This window comes from Lethenteron reissneri, chromosome 30, assembly GCF_015708825.2.
Source record: "Lethenteron reissneri isolate LAM-NWPU_2019-01 chromosome 30, ASM1570882v1, whole genome shotgun sequence".
In the NCBI taxonomy this organism is placed as follows: Eukaryota; Metazoa; Chordata; class Hyperoartia; order Petromyzontiformes; family Petromyzontidae; genus Lethenteron; species Lethenteron reissneri.
In genome coordinates this window covers 5,794,485-5,818,516 of record NC_083808.1, presented here as the reverse complement: position 1 = coordinate 5,818,516, position 24,032 = coordinate 5,794,485, and the positions used below count along the sequence as shown (strand labels likewise).

At 45.6% G+C, this 24,032-nt stretch overlaps 1 protein-coding gene across 2 annotated transcripts in view; it reads left to right on the top strand.

Moving 5' to 3' along the window:
* The first annotated feature begins 1,008 nt into the window (after positions 1-1,008).
* The window catches only part of LOC133349449 (guanine nucleotide-binding protein G(i) subunit alpha-1-like), a 117,489-nt gene continuing 94,465 nt past the window's right edge, over positions 1,009-24,032 (top strand). Inside the window, exons 1-2 of one of the 2 annotated variants that reach the window (XM_061562900.1) lie at positions 1,009-1,222; positions 3,288-3,570. In XM_061562900.1, the coding sequence (XP_061418884.1) occupies positions 3,453-3,570 (118 nt within the window). In that variant the 5' untranslated portion in view covers positions 1,009-1,222; positions 3,288-3,452. Of the gene's footprint in view, positions 1,223-1,538; positions 1,549-3,287; positions 3,571-24,032 lie in introns of those variants that run through there. The other variant, XM_061562901.1, reaches the window with a different exon arrangement.

Genomic DNA, 24,032 nt, shown 5'->3' with positions numbered 1-24,032 from the left:
CCTAGCAAAGTATCGAAATGTTATGTAAAACGACACAGAGAGTCGGTCAACACACAATTAACGCATTGCCTGGTCGATTACGTATTATCCGGCATGCGATTATTCGGCTTCCAACATTATCTAGCGGTCCCGAGCCGATCTGGCGAACCTCCATCACAACTGATGGGAGTTGCCCATAATATAGTTTTTTTTTGTTAGATCGCGTAAATATAAATGTGTCGTTGAACCCGCCACCACCCGACACAGCCAATTAGTAAGGTTTGTCACGTAAACAATTCGTTACTAGTACAGCACACCGGTGTGTTGGAGAGCAAATCCACAAAATCGATGGGAGTTGGATTCAGACTGAATAACCACCTCCAATTCTACACCTCGCTGTCATCACGCCATGCAGAGTCTTCGAGATTGAAGTGATATGTACGCTACAGTAATACTGCTAACTTTTTAAAAGGAGGATATTATTTTCGTCCATTTGTATGCTTATTTAAACCTATTTCTTACAGTCAACAAATTCAATAGACGAAAAACACACATTAACACAACGCCTAAAAACACGTCAATCAAGAACGTGAAAAAAATAAGAAGCTATTTTAAATAATGATGTGATTATCCGGCGTTTTTGAAAATTCCGGCGGCCGCTTCCCCCACCCACCCACCCACCACCACTTAATTATGATACTATCGATAATCGACTTCAGTTTAATAGTTGCAATTGTTCGCGAGCCTGCCGTTTGGTTCCAGCGTCCCCGACTGCGCTCCTAGATGCAACCGCGCATCCGGCCTTTGTGGGGTGCTGCAAACGGACTCGTGGTGGGAGAAGAGAGCGGTGGGGTGGAGGAAAAGAGAGGAGAGCGAGAGAGTGTGGTGGTGGTGGTGGGGGGGGAGCCGTTCCCGGCCAACATCATCGTGGTGAGCTTCGCTTGGCTGGTGGAGGAGTGGGGTGGGAAGGACTTGGGGCGGGCTGTACGCGCGTGTGTGTGCCAGTGAGAGAGAGAAGGGGTCTTCAGTGTGTGCGCTGTGTGAGTGAGAGAGAGAAGGGATATTCAGTGTGTGTGTGCTGTGTGTGCCAGTGAGAGAGAGGGGGCCTCTTGTGCGGTGAGAGAGGGCTGCGTTCAGGGCTGCACTCCCGGTGACTCTGCGCGTGTCCGCGTTGTTTGTTCTCATTATTTTTGGGGTGGTGGGGGGGGGATTGTTTTTTTGCGGAGAAAGCGAATACGCAAAGGTAAGAAGCTGCGCACACTACACATTAATAGTAGCGGCACAACTAGCTGGGTGATTGATGGGCAATAATCACACGATGTTAAATTCCGAAACGCGTCTACTACATAGTTTGTACATTCATTACATAAGCACCACAGTGCAATTTCCGTTAGGTTTTGGAGTTTAATTATTTAGTGCGTGTGACCGTACATCTGGCTCCTTGTGTGGGGTGGGGGGAAAAGTATCCGTCGCTTCTGAGTGAGTCCACCCACACTCGAGTGACCCGTGCCTCTCTCTCCTCTTCGCGTGAGTAGCCGCTCTAAAGTTAGTCCATCACACACGCTCTGTGTGAGTACGTGGAGTGAGTCTCCCCCTTGCGTTAGCACCACACTCTCTCTGTGTGTGTACACTGTGTGAGTCTCTCTCTGTGTGAGTCTCTCTCTCTCTGTGTGTGAGTCTCTCTCTGTGTGAGTCTCTCTGTGTGAGTGTGAGTCTCTCTGTGTGAGTCTGTGTGTGTGTGTCTCTGTGTGAGTCTCTCTCTGTGTGTGTACTCTGTGTGAGTACTCTCTCTGTGTGTGAGTACGTGGAGTGAGTCTCCCCCTTGCGTTACCACCACACTCTCTCTGTGTATGTACTCTGTGTGAGTACTCTCTCTGTGTGAGTCTCTCTCTGTGTGAGTACTCTCTCTGTGTGTGAGTACTCTCTGTGTGTGAGTCTCTCTGTGTGTGTGAGTCTCTCTCTCTCTCTGCGTGAGTCTCTCTCTGTGTGAGTCTCTCTCTCTCTCCGTGTGAGTACTCTCTGTGTGAGTCTCTCGCTCTCTGTGTGTGAGCCTCTCTGCGTGTGAGTCTCTCTGCGTGTGAGTCTCTCTGTGTGAGTCTCTCTCTGTGTGAGTACTCTCTGTGTGAGTCTCTCGCTCTCTGTGTGTGAGTCTCTCTCTGTGTGAGTACTCTCTCTGTGTGTGAGTACTCTCTGTGTGTGAGTCTCTCTGTGTGTGTGAGTCTCTCTCTCTCTCTGCGTGAGTCTCTCTCTGTGTGAGTACTCTCTGTGTGAGTCTCTCGCTCTCTGTGTGTGAGTCTCTCTCTGTGTGAGTCTCTCTGCGTGTGAGTCTCTCTGTGTGAGTCTCTCTCTGTGTGAGTACTCTCTGTGTGAGTCTCTCTCTCTGTGTGTGTGAGTCTCTCTCTGTGTGAGTCTCTCTGCGTGTGAGTCTATCTGTGTGAGTCTCTCTGTGTGTGAGTTCTCTCTCTGTGTGAGGCTCTCTGTGTGAGTCTCTCTGTGTGAGTCTCTTTCTCTCTGTGTGTGAGTACTTTCTCTGTGTGTGTGAGTCTCTCTGTCTGTGAGTCTCTCTGTGAGTGAGTCTCTCTGTGTGGGTCTCTCTCTGTGTGAGTCTCTCTGTGTGTGAGTCTCTCTCTGTGTGAGTACTCTCTGTGTGTGAGTCTCTCTGTGTGTGAGTCTCTCTGTGTGGGTCTCTCTCTCTGTGTGAGTCTCTCTCTGTGTGTGTGAGAGTCTCTCTCTGTGTGTGTGAGAGTCTCTCTCTGTGTGTGGGTCTCTCTGTGTGTGAACCTCTCTGTGAGTGAGTCTCTCTGTGTAGGTCCCTCTCTGTGTGAGTCTCTCTCTGTGTGAGTCTCTCTGTGTGTGTGAGTCTCTCTCTCTGTGTGAGTCTCTCTGTGTGTGTGAACCTCTCTCTGTGTGTGAGTACTCTCTCTCTCTCTCTGTGAGTACTCTCTCTGTGTGAGTACTCTCTGTGTGTGAGTACTCTCGCTCTCTGTATGAGTCTCTCTCTGTGTGTGAGTCTCTCTCTGTGTGAGTACTCTCTCTCTGTGTGTGTACTCTCTGTGTGAGTACTATGCTGAGCTAGTGCACGCTCAAGTGGTCGTCATCTCTTCGGAATCATCAGTATTTTTAATTCTGAACTGGAGGAATCCGATGAGCTATGAAGCAATTTTCTTATTCTTTACAGATGTGCGCGTCACAACCCTCTTTGTGCGCACTATCCCAAACCCCTTTACGGTGAACAACCTTGTTCCCCAAAAGCCTTACGACTCTCTTCCTCCTTCCCCCTCCGTCTCTCTCCACTTGCCTGCGAGCAGCAGCAACAGCAGCAACAGCAATTAAAGAGTTCCACACGGAGCGATTGAAGAAGGAGACGAGTCCAGCGGACGCTTGCCGAGGAGATCAAAGCGAGCCTGGAGTCTGTGCGCTCCGTGTGGACGAGCAAGGGAGGCAGCCAGTCGTCCCGGCACACCCTCGCAGCCATGGGCTGTACAATGAGCAGCGAGGATAAGGCTGCGGTGGAGAGGTCGAAGATAATCGACCGTAATCTTCGGGAGGACGGGGAGAAGGCGGCGAAGGAGGTCAAACTACTCCTGCTCGGTGAGGATCCGTGATTTTGCGACGGTTTTCTGAGCCAACGCGCGGGGTACAGGCTCGATAGGACGACGACGGCGGTGTAAGGAAGATGATGATGATGAGTAGGAGGAGGAGGATGGTGATGATGAATTATCAGCATGGAGATTGAGCCACTTGCCGACTGACAAGTCGTTTGTGAACTGTGAGCGCAAATAAGGCGCGCGCGTGTGTGTGTTTTTGTCACGTGTGTTTGCAGGTTTACATAAATGTGGTGGGTTATGTATAACGTAAAGTGGCGTACGCAAGATAGTTCTGTTCTACCGTCCGTCAATATGACACGAAGTTAATGATTTACCGAGGTCGCCGACTTTACAAGCTACGTCGTCGACGATTCAGCCGGCGGGTCAAATTCAGGGTTTACTGATTTAGTTTTTTAACATGTACGCTAGCTACTAAGTTTAAAAACGAAACAATGGTAACTTTTGTTCCCGTTATGATTGTTAAGGTATTAACTGTTTCGCTTTGCAAGTTGCCTTTGGGACACTGAACGCATTTGCCAAAGGGAATAGCCGTTTTTACACAAGACCATTCTATGAGCTTGCAACTACTTTATCAACAAAAGCGTGTGTGGTTATCATAGCCCCTGACCATCACTTTCTTGCCAGAACGACACTGGCGCCAAAGCATATACAATGTGTCCTTTATAACCATCGACCTACCCAATACAATGGAGAGAATGCTGTTACCAATAATCATAACCTTTTGACATTTGTTTAGCAGGACCGCTGATGGGACCCAGAAGGTCATAAAGGTTTCAAGCGAACCAAGGTTTAGGCGCGCTTAAACAAATGCGGTTGGTTAACTGACGTTTCTGGGGCCTCTAAATACACGTGATTTTAGTAATGTTTTATCTAGGTGGAGAATTCAAGCAGATGTATTTTATTGGATAGAATGCACCGCTTTTTCTCACTTCCAACACATCGGTTGAGACATTAGATGGTGCACATGGGCGTGTTTACTCCAGAAACGGCGAGGCTGCTGAATAAAATGACACATTTTGGCGGATGTTCAAGTAGGGAAGCCAATTGATTGATCGACGTATTATTGCCTGCGAAGCTAGCAGTTGTTCTCGTGCTGTAATGAATAACATGTGGCACGCGTTGCAAATTGTGCGCAAGAGTGTAGGCTAAAAGTCATAGGCAGCCGCACAGAAAGACGATGCTTGCTTGCGTGTGCAATGCAGTCGTCGTCGGATGGACGCGTGCAAAGGATGTGATGAACTGTCCATCTACCCTGAGAGATGTTGACGGCGTTTTTATTTGGTAAAACAAAAACAATGTACGGGGGTATTAGCGGGTGACTGTGACCTCGCACATATGACCATCGTTCATCATCGTCCATCGTCATTCCTGCCCACGTGCCCAAGCTTAATGTGCCCCATGTTTGTTCCATTTATGTGCGTTGACACGAGTGGGGGCGTGCGTGCGAATTCAACGTGCATGGGCCCGGCAAAAGGCAGGGGGGTGGGGGGCGATTCTGTGAGAATCCTGGGGGATTCGCCACCGCTGTTATACAACCGAAAAGCACTGTACAGCTCCATACGACACTCAAGAGGAGGGGGGGGCGGAGAACTGTGGAAAAAATCACTGCCATCAATTTTATTCATACCTCGCACAAGCTAAGCAGGGGTTGAGCCTCGGCAGTGCTGGGATGGACGGCCACGATACACCAGCGGGGAGCTGCAGGGCTACACAGCGAGCAGTAGAGAGCGGTGCAGCAAAATACCGGATGTTGTTTTGTACTTCTATGCTTCTGGAAAGTGGTCGTCTTCACCACCCCGCACTGACCAGCCTGGTGAAGTAACGACCAAACAACCCCCCTGACCCTCGGGGCCATTGGGAGGCCCTCATCCAGCAATTAATGTAACATTCAGCCTTGGTCCTAGCTTAACCATGACATGAACCAAGTCTGGCAGTTTGAGCAGTGAATTATGCCAGCTGAGATTCCTTGAGCAAGCGGTAAGAATCTGGGATGCCCTGGGCTGTACAGCAATGGAAATGTTCTGGGCTGGGCGAATGTTCACGACGCAATGACATCTGCCACCCTCGTGCTATCAGAAATAATTCTTTTCCCGAGTGCCCCGTGTGCCTGAGAATCCCGGTTATTGAAAGCCAGGACCGTTTGGAATTCTGAGGATGTGCAATCTCCACCCGACAATGTTCCCATTGCTGCCATAACGATCTGGCTGCTGGAAGCTTGCACCTGGCTCCATAAGCCACTTAGTTGGTGGCCAGGGCCCATTGGGTTGAATGGCAAAAAGGGCACCGAGTTAGTGGAATATTTGTATTAAGTACAATGTGCATACATGGACCGTCCTGCACACTTCCAAGGAGTACTTTAAAGTAAAAGAATGCGTTGAGTACTTTGCAAAATTCCATTTCTGTTAGTCTGAGGATGATTGTGTTCAATGGCAAATTCCACCAAGGTATTGGAAACTTCGTATTGATTTCAATATGCATACATATGCTCTGTTATCACGAGAAATTGTTTAAATGAATTGCTGTGTTAATGGTGTGTTAAGTGTCGTGGTTTTTTTTAAGATGCCTGTGGTATTAGTTTAAGGATTGTTGCTGTTGTACTTGCCTAAAGTACTGTTTAGTAGTGATTATATTAGGGCAAATACCTATACTTATCTAGCTTGATGCTATCAAAGTCTGCTGCAGTTAAAATGGAAGGAACCACTGGTGGTTGTGTAAATATTAGTGTGATGTTTTTAATATTGTGAGTAAGTTTACGTTATCAAAAACAGGTTTACAATCAAACTTACAAACAGCGGTGGCAATGTGTCAACACTGGTGTGCATTACGTTAGCACTGAGTCACACAATCTCCCGGGGTGGTGTCAGAGGGCCCAATAAGACTTCAAGATATAGCTTTGGCAGGTTGCACATGAGCACACACCTCGGTCACTTATGTCACTGCAAGGGGCCCTTACGGCGAGGGCAGTGACTGAGCCTGCTCAAATGAGAATCGAAGCGTCGTCGTTGTTGCTAGGTTGAAAACGTTTACCCTCTAGGACCCGATTAGTGTAGCCAATATGCTTGCAGTGACGGCTCAACATCATTTGCAGGCCGTTTCAAAGTGGAAATAGACCTCAAGTGGCCGTGGGCAACTTGAAATGAAGCCGTTGTCCGTAGGTTTCTCACCCTTGCTGTAAGCACGGGTGAGAGACGTGTGTACATCACAGGCCCTGGTCGCCAAGCCGTAAGTGTGAATATTTGTTGAACTTCTTTCGCACGCTTACGTAGCCAACCGTGCTAATCGGAGGCGCGGGGGGAGGACAACAACCTAAACACAAAAAGCAGTTCTAAAGAAATGACAAGTCCTTGACGAGAAGGTGAAAAAGGATAAAGTTGATTTGACCGTGAATATGGCCCCTATTTTGGCTTAATGTGTTGAAGTGCTTCACTTCCCAAAACATTTAAAAAATGTGTTTACTCGTATTTCACAAATGGATTTTTTTTTCTCGCGAAAATGTATCTAGCCCTTTTAAAACTTCCTTGTGGAACTCGAGCCCTCATATGCTGGGCTACATTCTTGACCACTTTAAAATGTTTACATTCTGCGTTGTAGCAGAGCCCTGCAGTTCACGTCCTGATATTCGTTAATAACAGTGGCTCGCATCGTGCTGCAATAATGCCCAACTCATGCCGTTACCAACTAAACTAGAGATGCATTGACAGTTGCAAATATGGACGCATTCCTCGTGACTCTATAAGGCTTGATATCATTGCAAAGTAAATAAGGAACATCGGACTGAATGAGTTTACCCACGAGAAAATGTGTCGGTGCATCGCACATGATTAAAACCGACGTGTGATGAGTGTATAAGTCCAGCAGACACACAAGTAAAACATTTCGCCAGCAGACCGATACATATGCACAAAGAACCCAGTTACACATTTGTACAAGGTGTGAATCACTGAATGGAACTATGGTACAGTAAATTGAAACGTCCTTATACATTCAGATAATGTAGCTTACAACGTAGAGCGTTGAATCCCAGCCGGCCCGGCAGTTATGCATGTCACTGCTATATTCGTTAATGAGTACTGGTATATAGCAGCTACTCAGCAATAAAGACCACTGTTTCCAGAGAGAATTATCTTGTAGTACATTTACGATTGCCTTGCGCATGTTGAATACAGTATGTTTGTAGGGGGCAGCAGTTGCGAATTATGCATCCATGTACGATGCCTATTTAATAGGCAAATAGCAATGCAACGTTTCATTGATTAAAATCAATTCTCACATTGACGCTACATGAATAGGTTCATTTGTGAGAAATATTTATTTTAATGATTTATAGCAAAGGATACAGCAAAAAGAGTTTGCTAAGGGTACATTTAGGACAATGCAAGAAACAATTTTGGCATGATGTTTGATGCACTGTGCTCTAGATTCGGAGACCCTAGTTTGATTCCCGGCCACGGTCAACATCAGTGGCGAGCGACATCTGAACCGGTCCTGAGCCCCCCCCCCCCCCCATTTCACCAACTGGCACCGGCCAGTGTGGTGAAGTATGGTCAAAGCATTCCTATTGCCAACACAGCATGGCAGAGGCCTTCATCCAACCATGGCAACTGGCTGACTATTGATATTTCACAAATGAGACGTTACAACAAAACAAAAAAACATCGCGTTTGTTTTTATTGGGTCGAATCGCTCCCCTAAATCAGTTCGCAAGGTGGGAGGTGAAGCGTGGATGCAGGGCGGGGTCGTCATTCGGGGCCAGCGGGGCCAGGCCCTGCCAGTGAAATATTAATAAAGGCAAAAACCCTAACAACACCTACCACGACTCGTTATAAAGATCGTAAACTGCAAGCACATTTCATCCCTCGCTCTCCTTCCACCGTTGCCCCTTCTCCTCCCCTCCCCACCCTTCCCCGCCGCCCTCCCGAAGCTTCCAAGCCACACCAATAATATGTTTACCCACCGGCTGGAACTGACTGGATGTGTGTACTGTATTTGTATATGAATGGAGCAAAAAAATAAAATAACATGAAGAATTAAGCAAGTGCCACCGAAGCAAGTGGCAGCAACATCAGTGCTGTATTGTACCTTAAAACGTAGTTAGCGAAGGTCAAACAACAAATAGATGATCATGATAAGCAATGTGCCGTTCACAGAACACTTAAGTGTCTGATACAAAATGTTCAGAATGTCTTCGAGAACATTTGGGAAGAAGAAGAAGAATAAAAGTCCCAGTTCTGTCTTGTGGAAAAAAAAAATTCCTGTCAAAAAGAGACCAGCTTGTTCTGGAGATACATCGCCAAGTGTTGCCAGATTTTAGCATGATAATTTAGTTAGTGCTTTTGACTTCAGTTATGCCAGCAAAACAATCATCACAATTATCATTCACAGCCCGATATCAATCCACTGCTGGATGAAGTGCATTCCATGCTGTCTTAATCACGTAGGGCTTGCTCTATGGCCATACTTGACCGCTCAGTGCGTGTTAGCGAGTGAGGGGGCACGCTAGACCAGTCCAGATAGCCCTCGCCTCTGACGTTAGCCGTGGCAGGGAATCAAACTCAGCTGCTGCGTTTGTTGTGCAGTGCGCTCATTCCCCTGTGCTGGCTCTCCACCCCAGGTATGAGTCTTGTACAAATCTAACGAGGGAAATGTGTTTTTTTTTTAAGTACAATTCTCAGAGTTGTTTTCGCCGCCCAGCTTAATGACGTGTAGATGCGCTGTATTTGTACAGCTCAAAGTTAAGTCTAGACATGTAATGAATCAATAATATTTCGGTGTGATTCTCACCATCCCTATGCTCTCCTTTTTGTGTTGCCTCACTCATTTGTAAGGCTTTTGTTCACTCCACTAACCCAAATAGTAGCATTTGCATAGAATTTGCATGCATCTTAAGTAATCACCTCTTGCACGCACGATTCGATGCGTGTATCAAGACTATGAGTATCGACTGGAATCGGTCCATCGTTACTTGCTTATCAAGTCCCCACCGCGGGCATAGAGCCACCCCATGCACACAATTGGATCGTTGTAATGGTCAGAATAAGGAAACTTTGTCCCATAGTGGCAGCATTTAAAGAACTGTTGCAATTCATGCCACAGTTGTGTAATGCAGAGCTGTTGAGCTGCCCTTTGGCAGGATCAGCAGCCCTTTGCTGCCCCGCAAATGCAGACCAATTCCTGAAATACTGACCGGTCCTGTTAACGCATGCTGCTGATGTTCAGGCATATTGCGACTGACTTGCATTGGAGCTGTGGTGGAAGTGTTTCATGTGCCATGCTATGAACCGGGCCGCCCCAGTTCAATTCTCTGCCACGGCTAACATCAGTGGCGAGTGATATCCGAATCTGTTGCGGGCACCCCTTCACCAACCTGCCGCATACTATCCAGCGTGGTGCATTCTGGTCAAAACATCCTCCCCATGACTAACTTGCCGTGCTGAGGCCTTCATTCACCACCAGTGGATAGACATCGAATATAAATGATGGCATTAACATTTTAATGGCCATCTTCTTGGTTCTTTCGGTAAAGTCACGTAGAAGGGAAGTAATAAAATAATAAAAATAAAACATAATAAAATAATTCTCACGACGTTTCGGCCACAACGCAAGCAGCCGTCCTCAGGTGAAGACGGCTGCTTGTGTTGTGGCCGAAACGTCGTGATAATTATTTTATTATGTTTTATTTTTATTATTTTATTACTTCCCTTCTACGTGACTTTACCGAAAGAACCAAGAAGATGAATCCCTGCAGTCACGAAAGCTTTAAATCGAAATTTTAATGGCCAGTTAGAGATATAGAATTAAGTAACAGAACCCATTAAAAAAATCGGTTAAGAAATCACTTTCCAATGATAATATAATTTAGGTCTGGGCTATAGTGGGGCTTGTGAACCACTGTGCGACCACTCCACCGCTGTTCATCGCAAATACTGGGACCTGATTATCACGTCAAGTGCAGACTTTCACATCCAGCGACGTTGAATGTGAAGCCAAGTGCAGCATATTTAAACATCGAATAATACATGTACCACCCTAATGTAGGATTATCGTTTGACTCATCGATTAATATTGAATCTTTAGCAAGCATCACATCGCACGTGGAAGAATCCGTACGTTCGGATTCATGTACGTTGCACTCGCAAGCCACCTTCCACAAATCACCACAATTTTGCGGTGAAGAATAGGACCGCGATCCTAAATCTTGATGGTTCATTAAATCCCGATGGGGGGGTGGGGGGGAGCGGGGGCAAATCGTTCGACACCTATCGTTCAATTATGTGACCTGAAAAGCATTGTATTCTCTGAAAGCTGAGGGCATTTTCTTCACTGTGTTTGAGGCAAGAGAGGTTACACCGTGAATTGGTCTGTGACAGAAGATTAATACACCGTAGGATCACCCAAGTGCTTCGTTGTATGGAGTAAAGGTTAATGCTGCAATTGAACTTCGCAGTTATCCGACACATTTCTCAAGACTCGAGGGGCTTTTTGTGATGTACGTGGTCGTGTCGATTAAGCTTTAAACCACATTTTTGGAGGCTTAACCGGTTTTTGTATTCTGTCAGCAATAAAACCTTGGATATTTATGCGCGCGCGTTATTTTACTGTTGTGAAAATAATATTTAAAGTAGAAGTTCACATTTTTAGGCGACATACAATAAAAAAGCAGCCTCGAGAGCCGAACATAGTCCTCGTGTGAGTTATGGTACACCGAGTGAGAGTATTTGGTGTGATCGCAGTGGATTATTGGTAAGAGGTCTGGTGCCTATAGCTGTCTGCTTGAGAGAAACATGCCACGCGGTAATGGGTTCCAGATTTGTTGCTGAATGTTTTGGGGTGTTTTGCCTTCTGCTGGTGTTGTGAACAAATGAAAAATCACCGAAAATACATGCCAATGTTTGCATATCAAAGCCAAAAATAATAAAAAAGAAGTATTTCATATTTTTCCTTTATTTTTCTTTCAACGTTAGTCTATTGCCATGTTTGGGTAATGTACAGCGTTTCATTATCCAACTCGCTGGTGACTGAGGTCGAGGCAAATATGTAAAAAGGTCTGATATGTGAACATCGATTGAAAATTATATTTGCACCGTGCATAGCTACTGCACTGGATGTTGGTGGTTCATTGCTCAGGGTGTATTTGTGACATTTCAATTCATTCAAACTCGATTGGGAAAAGTGTCGCAGCAGTACCCACATAATTCTCATGCTTGGTAGACTCTCAGCCCATCGGTGGGATAAACAAAATCAATCACTGGCTCGTTCACGCAACCATAATGTTTTGATCATATTACATGTGACATATCATTGCGGCGCGAGTCAGAGGCTTTGATTGAAATAATGCATTCCGAAGCATGATTCGCCTGCTGCGATATTCACATGGCTAGATGGCTGCCAACATGGTCACTAGCCATGGTCAATCCGCTGCTGAATGAAGGCCTCCTATCAATGACAGTATATGTGTGAACAAAAATTACTGCTTATGAAGCCAAAGATGAAAGGGATGGGTGTTATGGCAGGCACAGCTAAAGCCAATGCAAGGCATTACGTTATGTCAGTGAGGAATTACTGCAGATTAGGTTATTACGTGAACGGAAAGAGCACACTTAGTCTATGCAGCTGTGTTTACGCAGGCTACTACTAGCCATGCGCTTTGCAAGACATCAGATTTCGGACGCAAGTGCATTCGAGATGCCATCGTGTTTGATGGGAATATTCATTACAAGCGCTACACTTTTTACACGGCACACTAAGCCAATTGAATTTGGATTGCGGTTAAGTGCAGGTAGATTTAACCCTTTAACCCTATCGTATTCTCTCGCGCTGCGAGCGAATACAAAGGCGGTGTTTATGTTCTCAAAGTTTGTTATGGCATGAGAAGGCCGCCACAAACCAGCACACTTATAGGGGGTCAAAAACTCCGCGGTTGAGCGAGATTTTACAACTAATTGCGGCGCTCTTGAAGAGATGATGGCTGATGGTCAATACTAATGCAGGGAGTGGCAGCAAGGAATTGAACGTGTCTGAGAGCGCGTCCACAAAGGAGACGGAGCGATAATATCAGCTCGTGTGCAAGTGCTAGGTAGATTGTTACAAAGTAGGAACGCGATAAATGGCGACGGCTTGGGGAGGCCTTCATCCAGCAGTGGATAAACAACAGCTGATGACGACGATGACTCGAGGTGTAACGATTTACCCCTCCCCAGTCATCCGATGAATTGCTGCGATCCATGATCACTATGAAATTCAAGAATCGATCAAACAAAACTTACATTGTGATCAACGTAGCAACCTCTAGTGGCTGCTGGGGCCATGCGAACTTATTACATACAACATATTTTTTTAAAAACACGAGATTTTTACGCAACGATTGCATCATTGCACGCTAAAATAATTGATATTGCAGAAATGTAAAAAATCTATGCATTTTCGCACCTCTGAAGTTGCCTACTGTGGAGAACAAGGCATGCCGTGTGCATAGTGGTGAATTATTTGATCACTGTCTCCCACGAGGAGGTACGCTATTTGCACTTGCATCGATTCCCTTTTTTTATGAGAAGAGAAGAAACTACGCGGAGCGAGTGGTGATCCTTTGTACTCTCTCATTCATTGACGTTGCTATCCAACTCAAGTCCTGCTTTGTTGGCACACAGTGGTGACGTGGGGGTCACTGCCAACAAATAGAATTGATCTGGCAACACATTGAACTGGGTACCAAACACACTCACGTTGTACGGTACTTGCCTATGTATGTTGAACTTCTTTCGCACCGTACGTAGTACGTATGCAAGACCCAGACAATAAGCCATTCCTGAAGCGAAGGGAAATAAGGGCACTTGATATGTGACCGTGTATGTTGAGGAAAAAAATCACAGCTCTTTGCGATATTGTGTGTCCTTGCAGTGTGTGTGTGTGGGAGGGGTGGCATGATGATAAGTGTACTGCACTACGAGGCCGGCGACTGGAGTTCAAATCCTGCTCACGGCCAACATCAGCGACTCTTATTTTAACTGGTCCTGGGCATCTCCTAGGTCGACTCAGCTTCAAATGAGTACCTGGTGCGGTGTGTAAACGTCGCCACTAGGGAGTCAAAGGAGGTTGGGTGTGGAGCTGGCCACCCACCCCCTCATTGCCGTGCCGGCCTTCATAGGTGCTCGCTAACATCCTTACCCCAGCAGTCTGCTAAGGCTATACGGGAGATCTTTGTCTTTGTGCAACAACTTAGGGGGGATGTTTTGGCAATTGGCATCATATTGTTGTATGGTAACAAATTACACTTTTTAAATGATAAATTATAGGCCAGAGACACATTATTTGCAGTGGTTATCGGTGGCCTGTTGGGTATGCAGAAATTGCACAAATATGCATCAACATATAAGGGTGGGTTGCAACTATGCAATTATGTGAACTCGTAAGCTCATGAGAAGTACATCAAACCGCATGTGTAGGAATATATTCTTTTGAATCCATGAGTGTAGTATGTAATGGGTTCTCATGGCCCTTAAATATAACCACAGTGGTAAGGTAAAAAGGAAACTATGATCGAACCGGGACCACGAACCGCGACAGTGCATCACAAGGTAACTAACTAATCGCGACATCCCTCGTGTGTTCACGTCGCGTGCACGCTCGCTTACTTCAGTGATTCACCGCACACATAGTGAGCCTAGGAACGAATAATAATCGACAAATCACTGCGTTTTTTTTTCTTCTTGGTTCTTTCGGTAAAGTCACGTAGAAGGGAAATAATAAAATAATAAAAATAAAAATAATAAAATAATTCTGAAGACGTTTCGGCCACAACGCAAGCAGCCGTCCTCAGGTTTAAAACAGGTCTGTCGGGAAGACTGCGTTGTTACGACCCAACTAAAAAAACTCGACGGGCAAATCACATCGCAGTTTTTTTATCGTTAAAATCCGTTCCAAATCACAAGCACCCAACGCCACGAGCGAAGTGCTCAGGTTGGGCAGTAGCTCGCTCTTTGGTCGTTTGTCAGCCACCGATCCCCGCCATCGACAGGAAATTGTGCGATTGGCAAAAAATGGGGGGCCCACGGTTAAAAGTGCACTTTGAGGAATTGTGGTTTAGTCACTGGAGCCCAAATATCGGTGAAATTTCACTCCAGCAAAAGCATTGCAGCAGATTCCCTCGGTTGTTTGCGAAAAACCTCCCTGAAATCAGAGCCCGGCCTCTGTTTCCAACCCTCTTAATTGCTGGCTGCTGTGCCAATGTGCCATTAATAATGCAGGCTCCACAGAAAAAGGATACCTGTCATTCATGCATCGGTTTTAAAAGGAATGCATATTTAATCGATGCCAGTGAAATCTGATCTACACCTATCCCGCACCGGTCTCGCCATTATTGAGGGGGGGAGTGGGGGGGGTCTAATTGCAGAGTTTTGATTGAGTGCAGCGTACGGAAATCAACACCCTTAAGGAACCGTAAGGTGTTCGATCTTTGTCTCCGGCTCGTGCGATGATTTCTCCTCTCTTGTTAATGAGGTGCGAGATGGTTTAATACAGTTGTCCGCGAGCAAAGACTGTGATTAGTTAGGTTTTTATTTGTTTTATTTTTATCTACTTGGCACCCACAGCGAAATCTGAAGTTTTATTTTTATTTTGTGAGCAGCTCGTGTTGCGTGTAATACTTGATTTGGATAAATAAGATAAACGTGGGGAACACGTTTATAATTTTATTTGTGGTTCAACTCGATGCTTGTAACCGTGAGCTCAAAAATTATCTTAATCGATGCACGATTGGGGTAGACTAACGTGTAATATCATTTATAGCCATTAGTCAATCCACTGCCGGATAAAGGCCTCGCTCACTGTGTCGGTTCGTGGGCGTTGTTTGACCATGCTTCTCCACGCTAATCTGTGTGCATTGGTGAAAGGGGCGGCGGGGGGGGGGGGGTGGAACTTCCGGTTCATACATTACTCGCCACTGATGTTAACCATGGCTGGGATTCGAACCAAGGTCACCAAAGCTCATAGCGAAGTGCGCTAACCTCCCCGCTCCACCCCACACAGTCTGCGAGTGCCCTCTCACACGAGATGGCATTGCGTGCTTGGCGACAGATGATGTATAGTGGACTCAGCTGCTGTGCGTTTCTGCATTAAGTCGTGCGGCTGTTAACTTTGCGAAAGAAATATGCGCTTGTTGGTACGCGACTTCCAGCGACGATAATGTACTCGAATCTGTGAAGTCACTGCTGTTGTTTCGAGCGCATTGCAAAGTCTCTATGTCACAAGAAGTATGTGTTTTTCTACTGTGCGTGGGGTGGTTTTGTGCGTGTGCGTCTGAACTTTCCCTATTATTTCAACACAGCGTTTTAAAAATTGCAAAACATGCGAACATTATAAAAAAAAGTTTACAGTAACCGGAGAATTGGTTACACATTCCCAAAACATGACCCTGTAATTGGTCTCTAGGTCATCAGTCAGCTGCGTTCTCCAAGATACACTTTTAATTCCAGGCTTCCCCTCCCATTACAATAATAAACCCGTGCAGCTAAATCGTCACGCATGCACACACACACACGAGCACGCACGCAACACAGCAAAGATCTCCATTGCACGCCTTGCAGGGTAGCGTGCTGTTAGCAAGCAACGAGCAGTACCACTGCAACTGTGCAGCTCCGTGAAGAATCTGCCGGCGATCGGAGCCGAAATGCCTGAAGTCGTTAGCCGAAACAACGCGCGGTCCGACCCGGCGACAGCATCGGAGAGCCACGGCAGCGAGCGATGCTGAGTGTGCACGTGGCGAATCGACGGCACTTTTGTTTTTCATGTTGACATTAAAAAGCTCTGAGCTCTGAAAATCACATTTGCACGTCAAAGCACAACCACCTCCGCCTCGGCGATGTGGTGGTGTTATGCGCGACGGGAACATCGATGTTATTTTTCCCGCTGCACCATGCGCCGATGTTGGTTTGGAGGGCTCTTGGGGGGGGGGGGGGGGGTTATAGCGAACTGGAAATGCCCCAGCCCCATCGGCCGTATTCCCACAGCAACGAATAAGCCCTAAAATTCCTAATCTGCCACGGCGGAGTTCGCATTCGTAGGTCCTTGCACTTCGGCACGAACATCTTTTGGTGGGGACTGCCGCTCTGCGTAGGCAGAGGGCACGCCATTGATTTGTCGCAGAGGTCGATTTTTCTTGAGAGAGTTTTTTTTTTCTTTCAAATATTGAATTGCCCTTCTCACCCAAACATCACCCGGAGTCTCGCTAGCAGCCCATCCCTCGCGCACGGTCATCACCCTATCCTCTCTCGGAATGATTCGTGGGACAGCTGTAAGTAAGACATATTTGTCGTCACGCTGCGATCGCTCGGAAACCGTGTAGGTGGCTAATAAGAAAGGCGGTTTCGGGTTCGCGCCTTTAATTTGGCGCTTTGCATGCGAAGGCTGTGCCTGCCTTGGGTAGCCGACGTGCGCGCTAAGTGCCGGCTAAAATGTTTCATCTGGGCCAGAGTGGCGTCTCAATGAAACGGAACGGTCAAGGGCAGCCTGTGATACTTGCCTCGTCTATTGGCCTTCATGTTTCATTCCACCGTTTGTTCAGAGATGCCCGCATTGTCTTCTTCTCTTAAACGATCTTGTCAAATCTTCCGGGGCTTCCTCTTAATGGTGCGGTGGCATTTTAGAATACGTTTTAATAGCTGGGGTTCAGCAGAGGAGACGTACAACAGGAGGGAATTATTGAATTTTTGTAAAAAAAATCATTTAAGAGGCTTTGTCGTCGTTGTTGTCAATTGCTTTGTCTGTTCGGGACAAAGCAGCTCTGATTATTTCCAAGAAATGAATCGCGTCTTGTGCTTCCTGAATCAAAATTTATTTTCACGTATTATTACACTATGGGCCAGATTTACAGCTTGAAGAAAGGGCCAATATATATTTCCTTGGCGTTTTGCCCAATTGTAATAAAGACATCTTGTTTTTCAGACAAAAAGTTGATGGAAAGGGGCTATTGGTCAGTAATGTGAATCAGGCCATTAATGTATAATATTTGTCGGCCCCTACGCACAGAATTTTTGGCCATTTGTACAAACCAGGTTCAAATCGAGCAACTTGCTGCTTTGTTGCTGACTGCTCCATGGCTTGGCTTTGGGATGCCTCATTAGGCTGCTATGTGTTGCTTGCAAACCTAAAGTGGCTGAGCAAGCATGTTTTACGAAGCCTTGCAAATGGACAAGACCGTACTTGCTTGCGTACTCTCTATTGGTGGAGATTCCTGAATTGTTTAGCGTTCGGTTAATGGAACGATGACACATGCTATGCGTCTCACGTTGTTATATTTAGCGTGACGTTTGAGAAAAGTAAGCTGGCTTTGGCAAGGACGCATTGCAAGAAGGGATGGTGGCCCAATGGTCACGACTGCTGATGATGGAATGGCAGACAAAGGAGAGATGAACAATGCCCTTGGTGGACGACTACCATAGAGATGGCGCGATGAGATCATATCACGCTTCGACATGGGATGGATTGTGGCATTGGCCACGACGTGGGAATGCCATAATTTGTCGGCGGCTAGAGTACGGCCGATGACGATCACGGCGTATTGCAGTTTGTGAGAATGTTCATCCGTCAAAAACATTCCGATATTAATGAACCGTACGGAGTGGAATGTCAGCACAGTGGTTAGTGGCATCGCGCTATGAATGTGAGCCGTTTTCGATCTTGGCCCGAGCTAATATCACCGGCGAGTGACATTGGGAACGGTTCTGAGCACTCATTTACCAACGCATGCTGACTGGCAAGGGTGGTGAAAAATGACCAAACAATCCCCATGACCGGCACGGCATGGAAAACCCTTCATCTAGCTTCGCATTGACAAAAGCATGCACGTTATTATCTTGCGGTCATGCCTATTGTCATTACACCTATCTAAGTCTGTGGTGAAAACACAATTTGGAAATTAATATTAAATCTGGCAATGCTGCCAGGATTGATTAGGCAGCACTTGTTGCCCATGCGAGCCCCTTCAGCTCATCGTGTGATGATAAATAATAATCCATAAATGTTTTAATTTCACAATAATATTTTAAATTTTTTATATAGCGTCATTATTACCCACAACATGAAGTGCAGTTGAAATGGCTGCAAGCGAAAGAGCATTTGGCATGACTTGCCGCGTGTTACAGTTTAACTAAATGCTCGAGAATAATACATAGGGACGCCCGTCTACCACATGCCTCCCAAAGCTTGCATTAATTCCAACTTGGCAAGCAACGGGAAAACATTTATCTCCCTTACAGTGTGCAGTCAGCACTTTTTTACTTGGCATGCCAATTTCACTGTCAGTCTGCCCTCAACCTTCCAGCCTTCGCTTGCGCAGCCATTGCACGAGGATCGTCTTTGGAGCACGTTGAGTGTTCATCTCGGTGGTGTTTATTTTTGCTCTCGAATATACATCGCAGGACCGAACGGCAAAGTTTACCCGAGAAGCAAAGATGCCTTCAAATATCGGCGCTTCATTTTGTCGCGTGTTACGTTGCACAGGAGTTGGTGATGGTGATGATAATGAGGACGGTGCTTTGGTTTTATTTAGGGAAAAGCCTTCGAGTGCAATGGCAGCAAGTGCTTCAGTTTATTTTCTGCCAGTGTAATAATTGCGGCTTAGCTCAACTGCACATGTACTCATGACCCGAAAGGGATAAGTGGTCACTTTCACATGCTGCAAGCGCTGGCTAATCATCATGCCATGTTTGTGTTCAGTGTTATGTTGTGCCACTGCTGGATGATGAAGGCTTCACGGCTTCCACACCCCCACGTCTTCCCTGTTAGTTTTGTCCTCATCGTCGTTGTTTGCGTGACGGGCTCTTCGTAGTGACATTAATTTGCTACAACGCCCAGTGAGTGCCTTTTACAGATGGCTCGTACGGCACAAGCGGGGGGTCCTTGCTTGCTATTTCTTTAGATTTCTTTTTTGCCTGCAGTTAAAGAAGATGTAGGGTTTTTTTTTGTTCATGGCTGCGTCATAATGTCCTTGATGTACATAATCGTCTCAAAAATGTCGAACAAATTAACGGAGGTTTAAAGTATTTATGCTTTGTCGACGCTTGTTGTTATGCTTGTTGTGGTTGCGTAGGTTTACATCGTGTCAAATAGATTCTTATCGCCATGATACATTTGTCGAATTGTGCGTGTAAGAATACGTTGTTTTCAGTTCGCTTATATGGTGTATGTGATCGGTTCGCATCAACCTTCCAAACACGTTGTGCACAACGATAACATATATTTATTTATTCTTGAATCGAAGTTTGACCCCCAGGTGGTGATAATTATTCGAGTTGTTGGAGAGTGGCTCATCACATTCCCATAATGTATTTCATGATCACGTAATAATAATTACACTTTACCGCTCATTGCAAATGTTGTTCCAGTAATGGGTTTAATTTTTCTTGCCATATTTTAACACTTTGGTCAGGGTGGGTTCGTGAAGGGGAAAAGCCCCAGGTTCAGTTATAACTCGCCGCTGATGTTAGCACTTGCGAGGAATCGAACTCAGGGTGACCAGCTTCTTTTCACAGTGAACGAACCACCGCACCACCACTCCTCCTCCAAACATTTGCAATAAAAAATTTACTTGACCTCTGTGCCCTCAGCAATGTTGCTCAGTGGTGCGTTTGTGGTAGTGGTGGTGTAAAGTGTGGGTACTCCTCGCCTCATTAAAACCATCTGGCCCCATCCCCTCCCTCCGCCATCAATAGGGTGGCTTCCCCATGTGCATTGGCGTGGACGCTCTGTTTACAGGGGTGACCTTTTAACTCAGAAAATAAAAAAAGAGACCTGGTGTTATTGATTGTTATTGCGACTCGTAAAACAATAATTCCAACTTTCTTTTACGCGGAACTCATCTGAAGTAGCTGACATGCTGCGTGGCCACGTGCTCTCTGACACGGCGTTGCAGTGTTGTTTAATGAGTTCGTTTACAAACAAGAGTAGCAGATTTTAACCAGCAGTAATCGCCCAACTGTGCGCTTATTAAATCTTTCTGAAGCGTCGTGGTATAAAATTAGTTCGCGAACACGTAATTGATTTTTTAGATTCTGTTATTTTTGTAATGCGACTGACTGCATCTCATAATTGCGTAGAAAATCTATTACGCCTGAGAGCTGCACGCGTCACGTGTCTTGGGTTTCCTCCGAGCAAAGTAAATCCAATGAATGTGTTGATTTATCGTCAGTTTTTGTTCATTTTCCCGAGGCACCAGCCCTTGAGATTATTTAGATTATTTTGTGTTGCTACAAACGTCCGAATGATGGGGCCACTTTGTTGAGCTATCATTTGTGGCCAGGTCGCTTCTGAAAATAAGTTAATATCTCACTGGGCTTTGCCTGGTAGAATGGGGGATGGTTTCGTTTCATTTGAATGTGTTTGGATGACTTGTTTACCTTTCTCGCACTTTGCACTACTATCGTGTTTTTGGTTCTGTTTGTTGTTGTAACGTTCTTACCCCCCACCCCCCCTAACTGGACATCTGTGAAAAAGAGCTTTATAGTTCATCGAATTCCTCTAGTATAAATAAATATTCCGATTCTGATCAGATTCTGCTCAGTGTTTGGTAATCGTTGGGCTTGGCAAGGGGAAGAGAGAGGATATCTCATTAACGGACGGCAACCCTTCCCGTCTTCCTGGAAGAGTTGTGGATTCTGCCACCTGGCAAAATGTCAATTTGTCTGCAACGTGGCCGCTCGTTATTGAGGCTCCCTTCAACGGCTCCCCGTGTTTATCCATCCTGGAGGTGGGGGGGGACATATTCGGCCATGTCCATGTATATTACAGCACGTGCATTCACCGCGGCTAAAGGTCACTTTTGCCAGGTGGACACAGGACCCATGGCATTGGTAGATATCGGTCACGTTTATTTGTTCTTTAACAACAACAACAACAAAAAACCACGCGCACACACATTTAGGCCGAATGCTTCATGCAAGTACGCATCTGCCGTAACGCTTCAAGTGAAAAATATGTATTTCGCTACCTTGCTAGGTACAAAAAGATGTATCGTTACGTTCACTTCACTTACGTGGTTCTTTGGTTCGGTGTGCTTGCACATGATGTGGTGTGCCTGGGGTTGAGGGCGGGGGGCATTTCCTGCAGTCACCTGGTAATGCTGAAGGAGAGAGGATAAGTGAGCTACGTTTTTTTCAAAATCCTGCCTAGCTGGCTCAAGAACCATGAACTAACTCCCCAGTGATTGTATTAACCGTCAAATTTTACATTAAAGCATTTTAGAAAAAAAAATGTATTCCATTCTGTCTTATTTGTACTGTCTCAATCACTCTCTTTGCCAATATATATACAATTAGCACTTCATTTGCATGTCGATTTCTAAATCGTCAATGGTGATTCTAACGTGGTGTAAATGTGTGAGAGTACGAATTTCTGATGATGGATTGGTGCATCGTTTGTTTACGCATCTGTTGTGAGGGATTGCTTTTTAAACTCCTGTGGTGTCGGTGGCCAGGTGTTAACTCCCTCGCCTGGTACACAGGAGGTTGTGGGTTCGATCCCGACCTTGACGTCTGCTGTATATTTTAAGTTTGCATGTCTCTCTTCACGTGGTCGCGTGGATTTTTCTCCGGGTCCTCCGGTATTTCCCTCCACATTTAGGATGAATATGACACGTTTAGAGAATTTGGCTGCTATAAATTTCCACGTGATAAGCCGCTTCGTTGAGCTATCATTTGTGATAGCCACGTTGCTTCTGCAAAAGAGCCGTATAGATCAGTGGGCCTTACCTGGTAAAATAAAAAATAGTAGTTTATAGTTTAAGAATTTAGCGTGACAGTATCGGCGCCTGATTTTAACTTAATTTCCTTATTGCGTTTTTGCAACTAAGCCAAATGAGTTTTCAATTGGCTACAAACTTCTATCCAAATATATTTTTTGACAATGAAATAGAATTAAGACAAACGGCATGAGATTGCAATGTTAACACACCTTGGTCATTAACAATAGTCAATGACCAAGGAAAAAAATTGAACTTCCAGTTTGCCAATGGCTAGCCCACAAAGTGATTTATAAATATTTGTCAAATTATTGTTTTCAAAGTGAAATGTTGGCAGTGGAGAGGATTGGGATGGTTTCCGTCATTTTTAACGTGTGATGTGTATCTTTGTCGCTTGACGATTCTTATATTGATGCAACTTTTTTCAAGAAGCAGGCCTGTGACGGCCGTAAATTCATTAATTTTGACAGCTTTTATCAACACCAACGGGTGCTTTGAATCACGATTCACAGCAACCCTCTGTGTGTCTTATTTTCAAGCGTTGTGTTTACGGTGCTATGTGTATGCGCGCGTCCCGAACATTTCACAGACAATATGCCATATCACCGAGTTACGCTGCCTCATCGACTTAACGTCAAGAGCGTCGTCTCGGTAACGATTTCAAGCATCCGTAGGGATTTTTTTCGCTCCTTGTTATGGGTTTTACAGCAGAAAAATGGCAAAGAAACGAAAGTTGGTTGTGACTTCTTTCAAACTGACACAGCATTACTCGGAGACAAAGCCAGGCAATAATTGGCTGTACGCCATGGTGCTGGGGACTACATTTCACACACACACATATCCCAGGACTGTTAGTCCGGCGTGCCCTCTTTCTCTTCTCAATTTCAGCCCCGAAAGAGCTGCGGACTGAAAAGTGCACGTGCAGTTGCATTCGGCGAAGATCTGTGGACGACCGAAGCTCTTGGCATTTGACGATAACGGTTTAAGAATGCACATGTCCTCGTATTGTAGGTATCACGGTGTTGGATCTCGAACAAATTGTAATGTAAATTAACTATCCGCTGTGCCTAAATGTAGTGGGGTTTCTTGAGATTTGCGCCTGTTAAGTGTCGACATTTTTCGATTTACGTTACGACTCCAGCCACTAGAGGCCACTACACTCACCACTGTAAAAAAGAGTTTATTCTTCGATGAAATCGCGAAACTAGGGGGGTAACTCGTTAGACTCTTAAAAGCAAACATTGGTGTGCACTTGTGTGTGCGTGCGCATGTATACAACGTCCTGAATGTCCCCGAAATGCACACGTATCGTTATACTCTCTTAGACTTGCTCTGCACACTTGTACACATCGTTCTCTTTTGCTTCTCGTATTGCATAACGCAGCGGAAACTGCACATCAGCGGTTACACATCTTGTGAGCTACTCGTTAGATTGTCGAGTTAAATAAAACAACTTCAAAGTGTTCTCTATGTGAACAAAAAAAACCCTTTATATCCATCCACTTGAGAGTTGCCCAGAATATCGAAGTCGCTAACTTCGTGACCGTGAAAATTAGATCCGTTTCTAAATGATCCCAACAGCGCAATATTTTGGCCGTAAAACTTGCGAGTGCATATTTTGTGTGTGCCCTTTTTTGTGGGTGGCGAGCTGATCAACGCACTTTGATTCTTCGCGTATTCCCGTTGGAACTACTGCGGTCTGGAACACTTCTCGCTGG